At 43.9% G+C, this 12,986-nt stretch overlaps 1 protein-coding gene across 1 annotated transcript in view; it reads right to left on the bottom strand.

Moving 5' to 3' along the window:
- The window catches only part of EBF2 (EBF transcription factor 2), a gene marked incomplete at its 5' end in the record, with an annotated part of 112,523 nt that extends 103,675 nt beyond the window's left edge, over positions 1 to 8,848 (bottom strand). Inside the window, 5 exons of the mRNA XM_082072743.1 lie at positions 3,958 to 4,031; positions 4,389 to 4,444; positions 4,731 to 4,794; positions 5,793 to 5,949; positions 8,718 to 8,848. Of these exons, the coding sequence (XP_081928869.1) occupies positions 3,958 to 4,031; positions 4,389 to 4,444; positions 4,731 to 4,794; positions 5,793 to 5,949; positions 8,718 to 8,848 (482 nt within the window). The remainder of the gene's footprint in view (positions 1 to 3,957; positions 4,032 to 4,388; positions 4,445 to 4,730; positions 4,795 to 5,792; positions 5,950 to 8,717) is intronic.
- Positions 8,849 to 12,986: the final 4,138 nt, after the last annotated feature.

Here is a 12,986-nt window from a genome sequence, read left to right as displayed (position 1 = left end):
GTGCATCTCTTATGCATTCCGCTGCCTAATGATTGTTTATAAAGAATTGCAATTTTTTGCACTAAAAGCCAAGATGCAAGGTGTTTTCTAAAGACAAAAAATAAATCCCCAAACGGCAGAAAAGCCTCACTCGGAAGAATATCAATTTGGCATGTACTTCTGACATGTCCAATATAATGGTGCGTTGGAAATAACACCGGGAATAAATGCCTCGCTGTTTTACATGCTGCTATAATAAAACAACAAAAGGAACTCAATTTTTAAGATACTTTCGGAGTGGTTTGTTGTTTGCTTTGGTGTTGGTTTTGTGTGTGTTTGTTTTTCCCAGCTAGCTGAAACAGCAGGCATTTCCTCTCTTTGCGATAATACTAATGAGATATCCTTTAGTTGTGTAACTTACACAGACAGTAATAAAAAAATACTTCTAATTGCACTACAGCACCATAAGGGTCAAGCAGAACACACCAGCAGCGCCTCCACCTCATCTCATCCGCTCACACTCCTCCCGGAGAAGTTGCCATTGCTTCACATCGCGTTTTAGAACATTTCCACTGGGTTTGTTTTACAAGTGCTGTCTGTAACAGAATTGACATGTTCTAATTTAAGTCAATGGCAAAAATCCCAAACTCTGGTGGTCCAGGATTAAGCCTACAATATTCTCTTAACACAAATTATTGGCATGACTTAACCAATATTTACAGTTCTGCTAGGAACATATCTTTAGAGACACTCATCTGCTTAAAATAAGAATATCAAGGCCAAGACTTCTATTTTCTACACTTTTTCTTATTATACTTTCCCCTCTAACTACGCAGGAAAAGTAATGGTTTACAGTATGAACTGTCCTGAAAAAGCCTAAAAACAAACACAGAAACCAAAAATCTACCACAGTCACCACCAGCTCTACAAACTGAATCCTCCAGAAAGCTCATGTCTAAGGCAAACTCGCATCCTTTCCCTCCTCACACTTGACTAAAATGGTTTTAAAATTCAGCCCTCAACTTCCCTCCCCTCACTCCCCCATCAAAAAAAAAAAAAATCTGTCTCTAATTTCAAACTCAAATAAGCTCACAGCATGGTGGCCTTTGTTTTGTTTTCTTCTCCCCAACTCCTCCCTGCAATTGCATAACAAAAGTGTCTAAATTCACACCATCTGGCCGATAAAGACACAGGCCCCAGTGGCCGCCTGGCCCAGCTGATTAGAGCTCCTGTCTAGTCTGAGCCTTGTGGCGAAAGTCACAGCTGTGGGGCTCGCCTGCCTCAATGCGGCTCTGTTATTAGCCAGCTGTAGGCCCTGAGACTACTTCTGTTCAAATTATAATACCTTTTAACCCTCTGAGCATTGAGGGCATAGGGGGTTGCTGGCAGCAGCATAACAACTACTTTCCTCTTAGTCCGTAATTGGAAGAAAGGAAGAAAAGAAAAAGTTACTTGAGGAGAGGAGACTGTTTACCTTGATTTCCAACCATTGGGGGGAACGACTGTGTATTTTAGATCCACCTAACAGGAACAGTTCCCATTAGGCCATAATAACCCAAATGCAAAATTCCAGATTTGCAAATAAATAAATAGAGCCTCTTGCTGAAAGCACTAATTATTGAGAGCTGAGAGTTTAACTTTCAATTGGTATGACAGATTGCTGTAGCCATATCAATATTTAGACAACTTTCCTGCTAAGCACGCATCTGTCACCGTCTGAGTGGAAGATGCCGAGTTTCGGATGCACTTGTCTCTATACAGCAAGAATAGCTGCCTGTGTGATTACATTAAAAAAAATACCAAAATAAAGCCTACCTTCAACTAGCAAGGATGGGAAGAAGAAGAGAAAGACAGGCAGACCCTTCTTTTTAAAAACAGTAGGCATCAATTTGGACAGCACAGTGGGTACAGTGCATTAAATTTTTATATACTGTTACTAATGCAAACTAAACTAGGGGCTTTAAAAATTGATGCTGCCACTTAAGCAGCACACAATGAGGAAGATTTGATTATTGTACTTAAAAGAAATAAAATAAAATGTCGAGTTTAACTAGAGTCGAATCCATTCCCTTGGCATTATTCAACGTGATGTGTGTAATGCCTCTTCGGAATATGCTGCATCCTGTTCAGAGACACTTTAGGAAAACACGACATTTAAAGTCAAATGACTTGATTAGGTTACAGAGCGCTTTTGATTTTGTTCGCTAATCTGCGTTTTACATGGCAAGAACATCCCTGAGTTGTAATTCCTCCTTGGCTAATCCATCAAGCAGGAGAGTTCAGTATAATCGGAATAATGGTTTACATTTGTAGAACACAGCCCTAAATCAAGCACGGAATATGTTTGTAGGCATCAGCAGAGGCCAGGTATATAAAAGCTGAACAGAGTGTTTGATGCCATAAAGGCAGGGACAGGGAGCAGGGGAAAAAGCCAAAATAACTGTATTTTAAAGAAGTACATTTGGGAGGGAGGATACTGGTGTTTGCTGAAGTATTTTAACTTCTAAGATAGAACCGCACGCTATACAGAAGTGGGGAGGAGGGTGAAATATCCTGCCTGTTATTTTGTTAGCATAAACCAGGACCCAACTCCATAGCGATTCCAAGATTTTTCTTCTCTAATGTTCACCCGGTTATAGTGAAGACTTTAAACAATATAGATAGGATATATATTTAAATACGTACACAAGTTTTAGACGTGCCAGAAAGTAGCATACACCCCGTTGATCTGTGCTACTACATCTACAAGTCCTTGCAAAGTGCGCCGTATCTCTCGTACATGATATGTGCTGTATTTGTGCATACATACGTGATTGTGGGTCAAAAAGAACAATGCTCATTTTCTTAATTAACGAGAGCAAAGCACAACAGATAAACACTAGACATTTACTTCGTTCTTATTATATTTTAAAAGTAAAGGGATAGTTGACATAATTGTTAAGTACCACAAGAAGTCTGTCCAAACGAGCTGCTCTTACTATGTTACCTTAAAAGGCTACTTAAAAAAAAATAAACACAAAAATCAAGTAGCAAACTGCAACATTAAAAGAAGCGACATTCAGTCCAACAGCTTAACGGCCTCCCATAATACAATAAATCACAAACTGTTAGTAAAGGTCATGATCGGTTTTGCCTCTCATTTTCCGAAAGGACATTCTATGCACAATTTAACACATTTTAATATACCACACTGACTGTTTGCATTGTTATATGTATTGAAAAAAATTTAATTACACGAGAACAGGAAAAGTAATAAGTTACCATGGAAGCACGATGTACATACATAAGGTACATGTAACTTCAGACTTATACAAATGTTATTAAAAACATCCTCAACTCATTTTACCCTCTAATTTATAACTAAAAATACTGGGGTTTAATTAAAAGGTGGAAGTCCTCTAAATATTGCTCACACAGTATAGAAAAGAAGGATTTGTATTTTGGTTTGAGAGGCTTCTGTTTTGGTTGGGGTAGAACTAAGCAAAATTTAAGAACATTAATGAGTATAATTGAATTAAGAAAAATAAAATATTTCACCAGAGAAAAGTACATTAAGTATACCTTTTAGTTTCGAAGTCAAAATCTGGAAGTTAAACAGCTTGTTTTCAAAAGTTGAACGGGAATTTTTGTAAGAAATAAGGGTATGAAAAGTCTCAATTTAACAACACATACAAAGGCCTAGTTTAAATAAAAATAATGCAGCTGAGACTGTGAGCCTGGGCTTGCTAAATTTCTTGCCAAGGGGAAAAAAAAGGACATAAAACACCACACACAAACCCCCAAATATCTGCATTGAACCCAAATCAAATGTTACCCACATGTAAAATGAGAGTCTTCCTACACAAGAATCTCTCCGACTCAACACCAACAAAAATCAAACAAACCAAACTCTTCCTACCTACAGCTTCATTGAAAAGGCCACTTTGTCATCTACAGAAACCAACTTAACAAATGATGCCATTCGTAAAGTCACCCTACCTGCACATGACTTCATGGGTAAGCAAAACCCTGCACATTTCTGGGTTCTTGTTCTGTCCTTCATAAGTGATGGGCTACAAAAATAAAGAGAAGAGGTAAGCCAGTAGCATACAAGAGTTACTTATTTGTCATAACATTCAGATCTGAGGCCAAGGCTTTTTACCTCACCATTGCTTGCAAATAAATACCTGCCCCAAGGCCTTTGTGAGCAGGGAAAGCAGCTTATACATAACTATTGATAAAAAATAGATAAAAACCTATAATTCACAGAGGAAAAAAAATAGACTTAAGAGCATTACTTTTCAATTGCCCTCAAAAATAAGATCTGCAATACAAATGAACAAGAGAATAAAAACTACGCAGGGCACTGTTAAGAAAAAAGAAAGGATGAGGTGGGATAGGGTAGCTATTTATTTATTAGCTGTGCTCACCTGCTTGGTGACTGAATCGATGAGCCGAACGTAGAGATCCTGTTCAGTCCTGACACCTAGAGCAAGAGACGAGAGTCAGAAATAATGCTGGTAACACGCATCTTTCCCTAAACATCACAACAAAATCATTCATTTCAGCCAGTGCTTTATTAAACGCCCTCAGAAAGACCATTTAGCTTGGTTTCCCAAGCCCGTCCACAGCAGGTGAAGCTCAGAGCCCAGCCCTGCACTGAAGGGGCATCAGCCAGGGAATTCCAGGGTATTTTGGAAATCAGAGTGACAGCACCTACAAAGCACGCCACATATTACAGCCTACAGAAGGTGACTGGGAATGGGACTCACCATTGCTGTAAAGAAGCTGGAGTTTGTAATGTGTGCCGTTGTTCGTCTTTTCATTGCCTTGCTCCTGAAAGAGACAATTTTCAAATAATTTCTTCCAGAACTTACACTTGGCACATTTAAAATGCAAAACCTGATAATCATGATTGAAGTGACAACAAAGTTCATTAAAATTCCGAGAGGTGGATCCACTGATCGGGGTATATTAACCTTCCAAATGACCCAGGACAAACTACAAAATACAGCTGACATCTTTTCCTGTAGGAGTTCAAGAACTTCTTTTCCTCTCTTCTTTGCTCTTATGCTCTCAACTTTTTCAAAGCAATACACCGAGACAAATCTGTATGTTTTCAGTCAGTTAATATAAAGCAGATTAATACCGGGAAAGCTCGGTGGGTTTTGTTTTTAATGTGTTCGTTGCTTTGTAACAGTGTTATTTTGAGTCATTGTTATTTATTTCCCCAAGGTTGTGCTACAGGGATGTTCCTTGCATGTTTTTTTACACTATAATTTCCTAGAAGATAATTTTATACAAGCACCCTTCATAATTAAAAAAATCTTGTCCATGACTAAGAAAATACTTGTAAAAACAATGTGAAATGGTCAACACATGGATTTAAAAAAATCTCAAACCAAATGTTTCTCGAGTACTGCCATTTACTTTGGAGTCTTAAGGAATACAAATAATCAAGCTCAACAGATAATACGACATATTACAGGTCAGATTCCACTTCTGTTAGGGTACTAATAAAACTTGGCAAATCTGGTAGATACGGAAAAAAAAAAAAAAAAAGAAAAGGCACGCAGTTGTCCCTCATGCATTTTTTAATTCTCTTTTTAGCAGATGTATGAAATTCCCATTTTATTCCAGATCCAGCAGAGGCTTGCAAGCCTTTTGAACTACAGCAGCACGCACAGCTTTACCAAAGCACCTGAACACTCGACCAAGAGCTGGCTGTATTTTGTTAGGGACAACAGGTATTAAAAGTTAGCGGCTCAATTGGGGGAGAAGAAAAGGTCAAATTTGGAGAAGAAAAGAGGAAGAAGAAAGATAACAAGCCTTACTTTATCATTTTCTACAAAGTCCACAAAAGCTGTCCTCTCTATTTCCACGGGCTGCCCCTGTCTGTCGTAGAGAGCCAGAACAAAGTGAAAGAAATTGGATTTCCTCAAGTTGGAGGGTGGCTGCTTTTCAAAGTGAGCTCTGGACAAAGCTACTCCGCTGTGGAGGAAAAACACGGGATGGGGTGTGGGGGGAAGAGACAAAGACATTACCAGGTTGTGCAGTAGTAACAGCAGAACAACAACAGAAAAGGCAGAACACATTCAGAGAAAAGCTGGGAATCATCCACCTTGTGCGAGTGTCACACAAGGTTAGGAAGTGTCACTTGTCACCCTGGCTCTCATGGCTCCTTCCCCAGCGGGACAGCAGGGAGGGCCGGGGCGGCTGCGGCCGAATGCAGAGCCTGGCGGGGGGACGAAGCGATGCCCAAGTTTGAAGCTGTCATTGTAACACTCATTTTGGCTTGGCCCTGGTATCTTTATGGTTATGTTCTGAGGACAAGAGTAATTTACAGAGCCTGAATGTAAAGAGATCAGTAAGTGTTTTACTTCCTCCTCTACCTATTTCCTTCTTGCCTGTCACACTCATGGCTGGAATGCAACACACAGGTTGGGAAGTAGATGTAACATATCAGAGAGTCTGGAAGGGCTATCTGTACATTCCAGCATCTCTCCCTTTTCCTGTACAAGACAAGTGATCTTAACATTTCCTACAAGTGGACTGTCAGCTTGAGGGCAGCTACATTTTAGGCAAAAGACAACTAGTTTCAAGCAGCATATCTGCTTTTCTCAGTAATGAATTTCGTCAATGTAGTCTTTACTCACTGACCTATTTGAACCAATGCCTGGGTCTTCAATTTCTGATTTAAATGGAAAGAATTTAGACTCCAGTTAATTAGTCCTTGCCCAAATCTTGTCCCTGATTGCAGAAAATGCAGTGGTTCCCACACATTGCCGGGCTTGTAAAGATTCAAATGCTTTTGCATATCCAGAGTATCCCTAACTGCTACATTTCTCAGTGAAACTAGTTGTAGCTCCCTCTCCGTAATGCGAATTTGAAAATAGGTGCACGCAAGCACCTCCATATTACTTAACAGACGGATTAAATTTATCTGCCAGACAAGTTAGGAATCAGAACAGCTTCAGTTGTCAGTCCCCAAAACAGCTCCACCGCATTAGCCAAAGTATTTTCCTCTTTCGGAGAACTACAGATGTTTCCCTGTGTTTTCCATTGCCAAATAGGTACAGCGGGGACTCGCCACATCCGCCACAACTGCACCTAGTTTGGGGCTTCCTCTCATTCTACATGGAAAAACTCGGATTTCTTGGTTTATTACGGATCTCTGAAAAAAACCCGGCAATGCCACCACCTAACACAGCGCGACCGCGTCTCCACCGCGCCCGCAAATTAGAGGCTGCTTGGGAGCCGCTTCCTTTTACTTTCGGTTTCCCCGGGAATAAACCTCTCCCCCCGTCATCGTAGTTATTAAACCGTCTATCGACATTCATAAAACTCTGATAACTCCTCCCATAGTGTTTGGAAAACCTTTCGCACGGATCAAGCCGTGGGTGGGGGCATGGATGGACTATCTCTATAATGTCCCTATTTCATTTGAAGTTCCATCTACTGTTATATGCCCTTTGCCTTGTCTCTATGTTAAATAAAAGCGAACTTATTCCCGGAACCAATTTAGCCTTTCCCTTCCCCGATGCTACTAGTTTAAAAAAAAATGTTAAAAAGTATCCAGAGAGTGAGGAGAAAAAAAAAAAAAAAATACCTAAAAAGGTTTTTCATCGTCTTACCCCTAACGGGTAGAGACTAGAATAACGGACTTGTGCCGACTGGCTGGGAAAAGAAAATTTAAAAAGCGGGGGAAAGCTAAGCCGCCCGAACAAGTAAAAACCAAAGAGCCCCCCAGTTCCGTGTGTTTACTGGCATTGCAGAGCAGCAGCGATCCCTGGCACCCGCAGGTGCTGGACCAGCCGGGCCGTGCAGGTGGGATGGAGCGGGCAGGGAGCGGGGAAGGGAGTGGGGCTACGCGCAGGGAGCGGGCAGGGAGCGGGGCTGCGGGAAAAGGAGAGGGGCAGGGAGCGGGGCTGCGGGAAGAGGAGCGGGGCAGGGAGCGGGGCTGCGGGAAGAGGAGCGGGGCAGGGAGCGGGGCTGCGGGAAGAGGAGCGGGGCCGGGAGCGGGGCTCTGCGCAGGGAGCGGGGTCCGGGCAGGGGAGAGGGGCTCCGGGCAGGGAGCGGGCAGGGGAGAGGGGCTCCGGGCAGGGAGCGGGGCAGCCAGTGGACAGGCAGCGAGCGGGCTCCGCGCTGTGCGGCCGCTCCGCGCTGGGGCCGCGGCACCGCCGGGCTGCCCGCACGGCTTTTCTGCCTGCCAACACTCCTTCTCCCTCGGAAGCCTGCTTTGCTCGCTGCTTGCCTCTAGCAGCCTGCAATTCACGAGCTGAGGTTTCTCCAGTGCTTACCGTAGCTACAGAGACACTTGAATTAAGTAAAACAAGATGGGCCGGGGCGGAGCGAGGGAAAAGATCTACATTTAAATTAATCCTAACTTGGTCCGCTCCTATTCAGCTGTCTGCCCCAGAAAGCGGGAAGGAGTTCTGTGTATCGCTAGGTACAACCAATCCACCCCCCCACACATCTCCCTTGTGCTGAAAAAGAAAGAATGATCCGAGCTCTGTGTCATCTGATCCCTGCACTGGATTTTCGGACTCCTGATGCTCTCCGTTTTTGGAGTGCTTCTCCCTTGCTTTAGCTGTAATACCCTGAATTTTCACTGACTAGAAGAAACCGGGAGGAAGGAGGGGGACAGAAAGGGAGAAAATAAATTTAATATCAAATGCAAACAATAGAGAGTAAAGAAAAGGCTTGGTTAAAAAAAAAGGGGGGGGGGGGGAAGTGGGGGAGAAAACAGTCACAGTTACCTTTGTGCTGCTACGTTTGCATCCACAACCCCAACGTTTCTGACCCAGGACCTGACGGAATCCATTTCAGAACCTAGAGATTTATCTTTCAGAATTGGTCCTCTTCCTAAAGTATCTTGAATCCCAAACATTTAAAAAGTCTATTCCAACTAGCAACAGTTTCCTTTTGGGAGATAAGGGAGGAGGAAAAAAAAAAAAAGACGCAGCCTTTGAAGTTGACACACACAAATCCCAGAAAGTGGAGAAGTTCAGCTTTAAAACCAACTTCTTCTGTCTTTAAATGTTACGTGTTTTTAATGCCTTCAAATAGGGAAAAAAAGTTTTTCCTCTTGCAAAGTAAAAGTTATGCTGATTCGGTCTTGCCTGGTGTCATTATCCTTCAAACGCAGGAGAGCAAACTGCATCCAGAAACTGATAGCAGTTAACAAGGATCACCTGTTTCTCAGACACAGGGAGAATTGATTGCTGCCTAATCCAGAGGAGAAGGAAAAAAAAAAAAAAAAAAAACAAAAAACAGGAAGAAGAAGCGGGATAAATTGTAAAAGAAAGGAAGAAATGGAGCTAAAGAGAGTCTGATTACACACTACGGCTGGGAAGCGCCGATCCTTTCCAAAGTGGCCACCATGAATGGGTTACAGCGAGGGGAGCGCACAGAGCGGGAAGGGGGCGGAGCCTGCTCCCAAATAAGGGCTTCTCATTTGCATAAGATGCCCCGATTGGAGGGCTGCGTGCGATCCTGCCGCCTGCCGGCTCCGAGCGCTCAGCCCCGGGGCGGGGGCGGCGAGGCCGGAGCCCCGCGGCTGCGGGCGGGAGAGGGACCGGACCGGCCCGCGGCCCCGGCCCCGCAGGCTGGCTTGTAATTTCATGTCGTCAGCCGCACACCAGACGGTCCTGCTACATAACTGACCTGCGCTCAATGCGGCAATCTCTAGAAATCTGTTCCATATCGAAATAATAAAGCAACCACACAGGTAGTTGGCGGGTTTATTTCGGGGCGCGGTATTTTTAAAAGATTTTTAAGTGCTTAGAGGGCATGAAATGGGTCCCGGTCGCAAAGCCTGCGGGGGTTTTGGATGCTGAGACTATCTGCATAAGCAAGAGCGAGTGAGACTCAACGCACCCAGAAGACCCTGAAGTTCTTACTCTACACAAGCTGTCAGGTTCAGCCTTAAACTTTTTGTAACACACTATATCTAGGCAAAATTTCCCATTAAAGGAAACTGGAGCTCAGCCCAGCCCGCTGTGAAGCGGGACGATACCTGCGTCCACATTTAATCTTTTTCTTAAACCACTCTGCCTTGGTGATATTTTCCTCCTGGCCCTTTTGTATTCTGATCTGTGTATAGATCTGCCTCTGAAATCTATATAACACCAACGCGAAAACAGATTTCAAGACAATGAATGCAAATCTGTGCTCAGAGACCATCTGCCAGATGAGGGAATCAGATGTTCGGTAGTTAAAGGGACAGCGTAAGGATTTCCTTGACTCATTATGTGCAGCTCCTCTCTTTAACCTGCCTTTTTTTTTTTTTTTACGGGATAGAAATACAATTTCCATTTCAGAAAAAAAATCCTAATTCCTTCCACCCACGTTCAGCCGCATTTGAAAAAGCCGCCTTTCTATTAAAGGCTAGATTATTGTCAAGGAGTTTCCTACAGTTCCCTCAAAAAAATTGCAAATTAAAATCTTCCCATAAAACTTTCATGAAAATGTATACTTAATTCAAGCACGATAGAGGGCAAAGCCGGCACTCCGAATTATTTTGTCTACAAAAGTGACAGACGTGGTATTAGATGAACTAATACATCTCACACAATCTTTGTTCAAGGAAATTTATCGCGCTGACCCACCTCCCCAAATTGATAAATATGCAGTAAGTGATTTTGTCAGGTTAGCAAAAGGCGAGGCTGGATTTATTCTAACGCTACAGCAAAGCACCGGCAGTTTGATGGTGTTAGAGAGCAGAAGCCAACCTTTCAAGACATGATATTAGCATCTTTGAGATGCAATTTCTCTATCTGAAAAGACCCAATCCAAACAGTGGTATGACATTCGAATAAAAGAAAAAAAAAAAAAAAAGGTGAGAAAAAAAACCAACAACAAACAAAACACACGATGTAAACGCACATGCGATGGTAAAGGCATATTATGGCGATTTTTTAAAAACCATTTTGCAATAGGCGTGGGTACATTTCCTCAAATAAAAGCCTCCTCTTTGTAATAAGATCATTTTTGGCAATGCCACTCTGACCATTCCTGCATTTATTCTTAAACCTGGGGCAGGGACGGAAGGTGGGGGGGCGGAATTCCCACTCGATCTAACCTTGGCCGACGTACTCATAAGGAGAAAATGTTTCCTAATAACTGCTGTCCCTCGCTCCTACTGATAAAGCCGAGTCTGTCCCTGAAACGCGTTCAAGGGATCCAACCCAAACGCTTATTCAGTTCCAACCCAGTCGCTTAAGAACCGCCGGGCACGGACCGTGCCAGCTCCGGGAACAATGGGCACTCGTGTGCCGGGGCCCCCGGGGAGCCCCGCTTTTCGGGATTCATAGCGGGTCAGAGGGCAGCGGCGCAGGTCAGAGGAGATGCACTTTCTTCGCCCCAAACAGCTGCCACCACAATTTTGCACTTCAGGGACAAATGAACGGAGCCTTCTCCTGCTGCCCCAGCGGGGGCTGCTGGCCGGGGGCGGGGAGCGCTGAAGACCGGGGGGGAAGCGCTGGAGGCCGGGGGGGAAGCGCTGCGCCAGGCTCAGCCCCGCGCCCGGGCGCCTCTTCGACTCCTGCGAGAGGAAGCGCTTTCAGGGGGAGAATTTTCTCCCCCCACTTAAGTTCCTCTCCTTTGCAGCGTATCTTAAAATGACAGGAGTTCTTAAATACTTCTGCAGTTATAAACTCCCGATTCCCTATTTCAGGGACTTCGTTTAAATAGTTTGGGAAAAGCCTGTTTCTCAGACGCTTCTGATACAAAAATCACTGAGTAAAAGCAGCATTATACGGGTGCAACCGCCGCTTCATTTGGATTTGCGCTTTAGAGGTTTCTGCGGTTCAGCTGAGTCGGTTCCACCGGCAGGTAAATGGCACCATATAACTCCGGGAAGGATGGCGCGTTGGCTTGGGAAAAAACCCCTGCGAGTTCACCGCGGTAAAGAGAAGGAAGCTCCAGCAGCGTATCTTCATATCGTACTTACACCCAGTTCTAAATACAATTTAGAGGCATAAATAAGAGCACGCCGAAGGTTTGGGGAAAGGGTTTCTCGGAGCGAAAAGGACTGTAAAGCAGCAGCGGTGAGCGCGGAGCGGGGAGAGGGTGTCGGGCCGCGCACCCCCCGCGCCCGCCGGGCCGGGGCTCCCGCAGCAGCGCCGCTCTGCGCGCAGCCCCGCACCCCCACAACTTTCACGGGCGCTTTCACTCTCGGGAATCGCTTGAAGCGATTTTCTTCCTCGTACTAAGGATAAAAAAAAAAAAAAAAAAAAAAAGGCAACTGTTTCGATGAGCGCTGATGATTTCCTGCTGGAGGAAGGGCTGTTCCCCCCCAGACTGCCACACTCGTTTCCACATGCCGGGGTCAAAATGACAGGTGAGGCAGTTTTGACGTGGTAAAGCGAGATGCTCGTCTTTGTTAGCGGGTTTTTAATAACGTCGTTTAATACACCAGAATCAACTTTCACGACTCGACACAGCGGCTGCCAGCAGGAAGAAACACATGCATTGAAGCTGATACTCAAGTCCTTTAAAAGCGTTACCTTAAAACTACTATTGTTTCCTGTCACGTTTAAGGAGAAAATGTCAATGAGAAAGTTAAACTACGTCTAAAGACGACACTTGGAAGGAAGCACTTCATTCTTGTTCCTATTCATTTGTGAGAATTCACCATCCTTCAGGTGTCTCAAGGGAACGAATCGTAGGTTAAAATTATCCATGTCAGAAGGGAGAAGGATAACTAATCTTTCCCGCTTTATCCAATAATCTCACTGGAAGTTTCATTTTTCCGGTACACCTGTACCAGAAAAATAAAAGTGCCTGTTATAAACGTTAATTTAAGCTGTTAACAGCTTAAAGTTTTAAGACATTCTAAATGCAAGTGATTCATGTTCAAGCACACATCAATCACATTTTTTGGCAACGTAACGGTATTTGACAAACAAAGAAGTCCCCGAAAATAGCTTTCAAGAGCCTAACATAAGCATAAACAAAACATTTACTTGCACGGGATACCCTGCAGCAGAAACGTGGCGACAAGAACCAGGAACAGGCTGAGTTCT

This window comes from Streptopelia decaocto, assembly GCF_964273445.1.
Source record: "Streptopelia decaocto genome assembly, chromosome: 25".
NCBI lineage: Eukaryota > Metazoa > Chordata > Aves > Columbiformes > Columbidae > Streptopelia > Streptopelia decaocto.
Note: the sequence above shows the minus strand (reverse complement) of the source record. Positions and strands in the feature narration are given on the sequence as shown.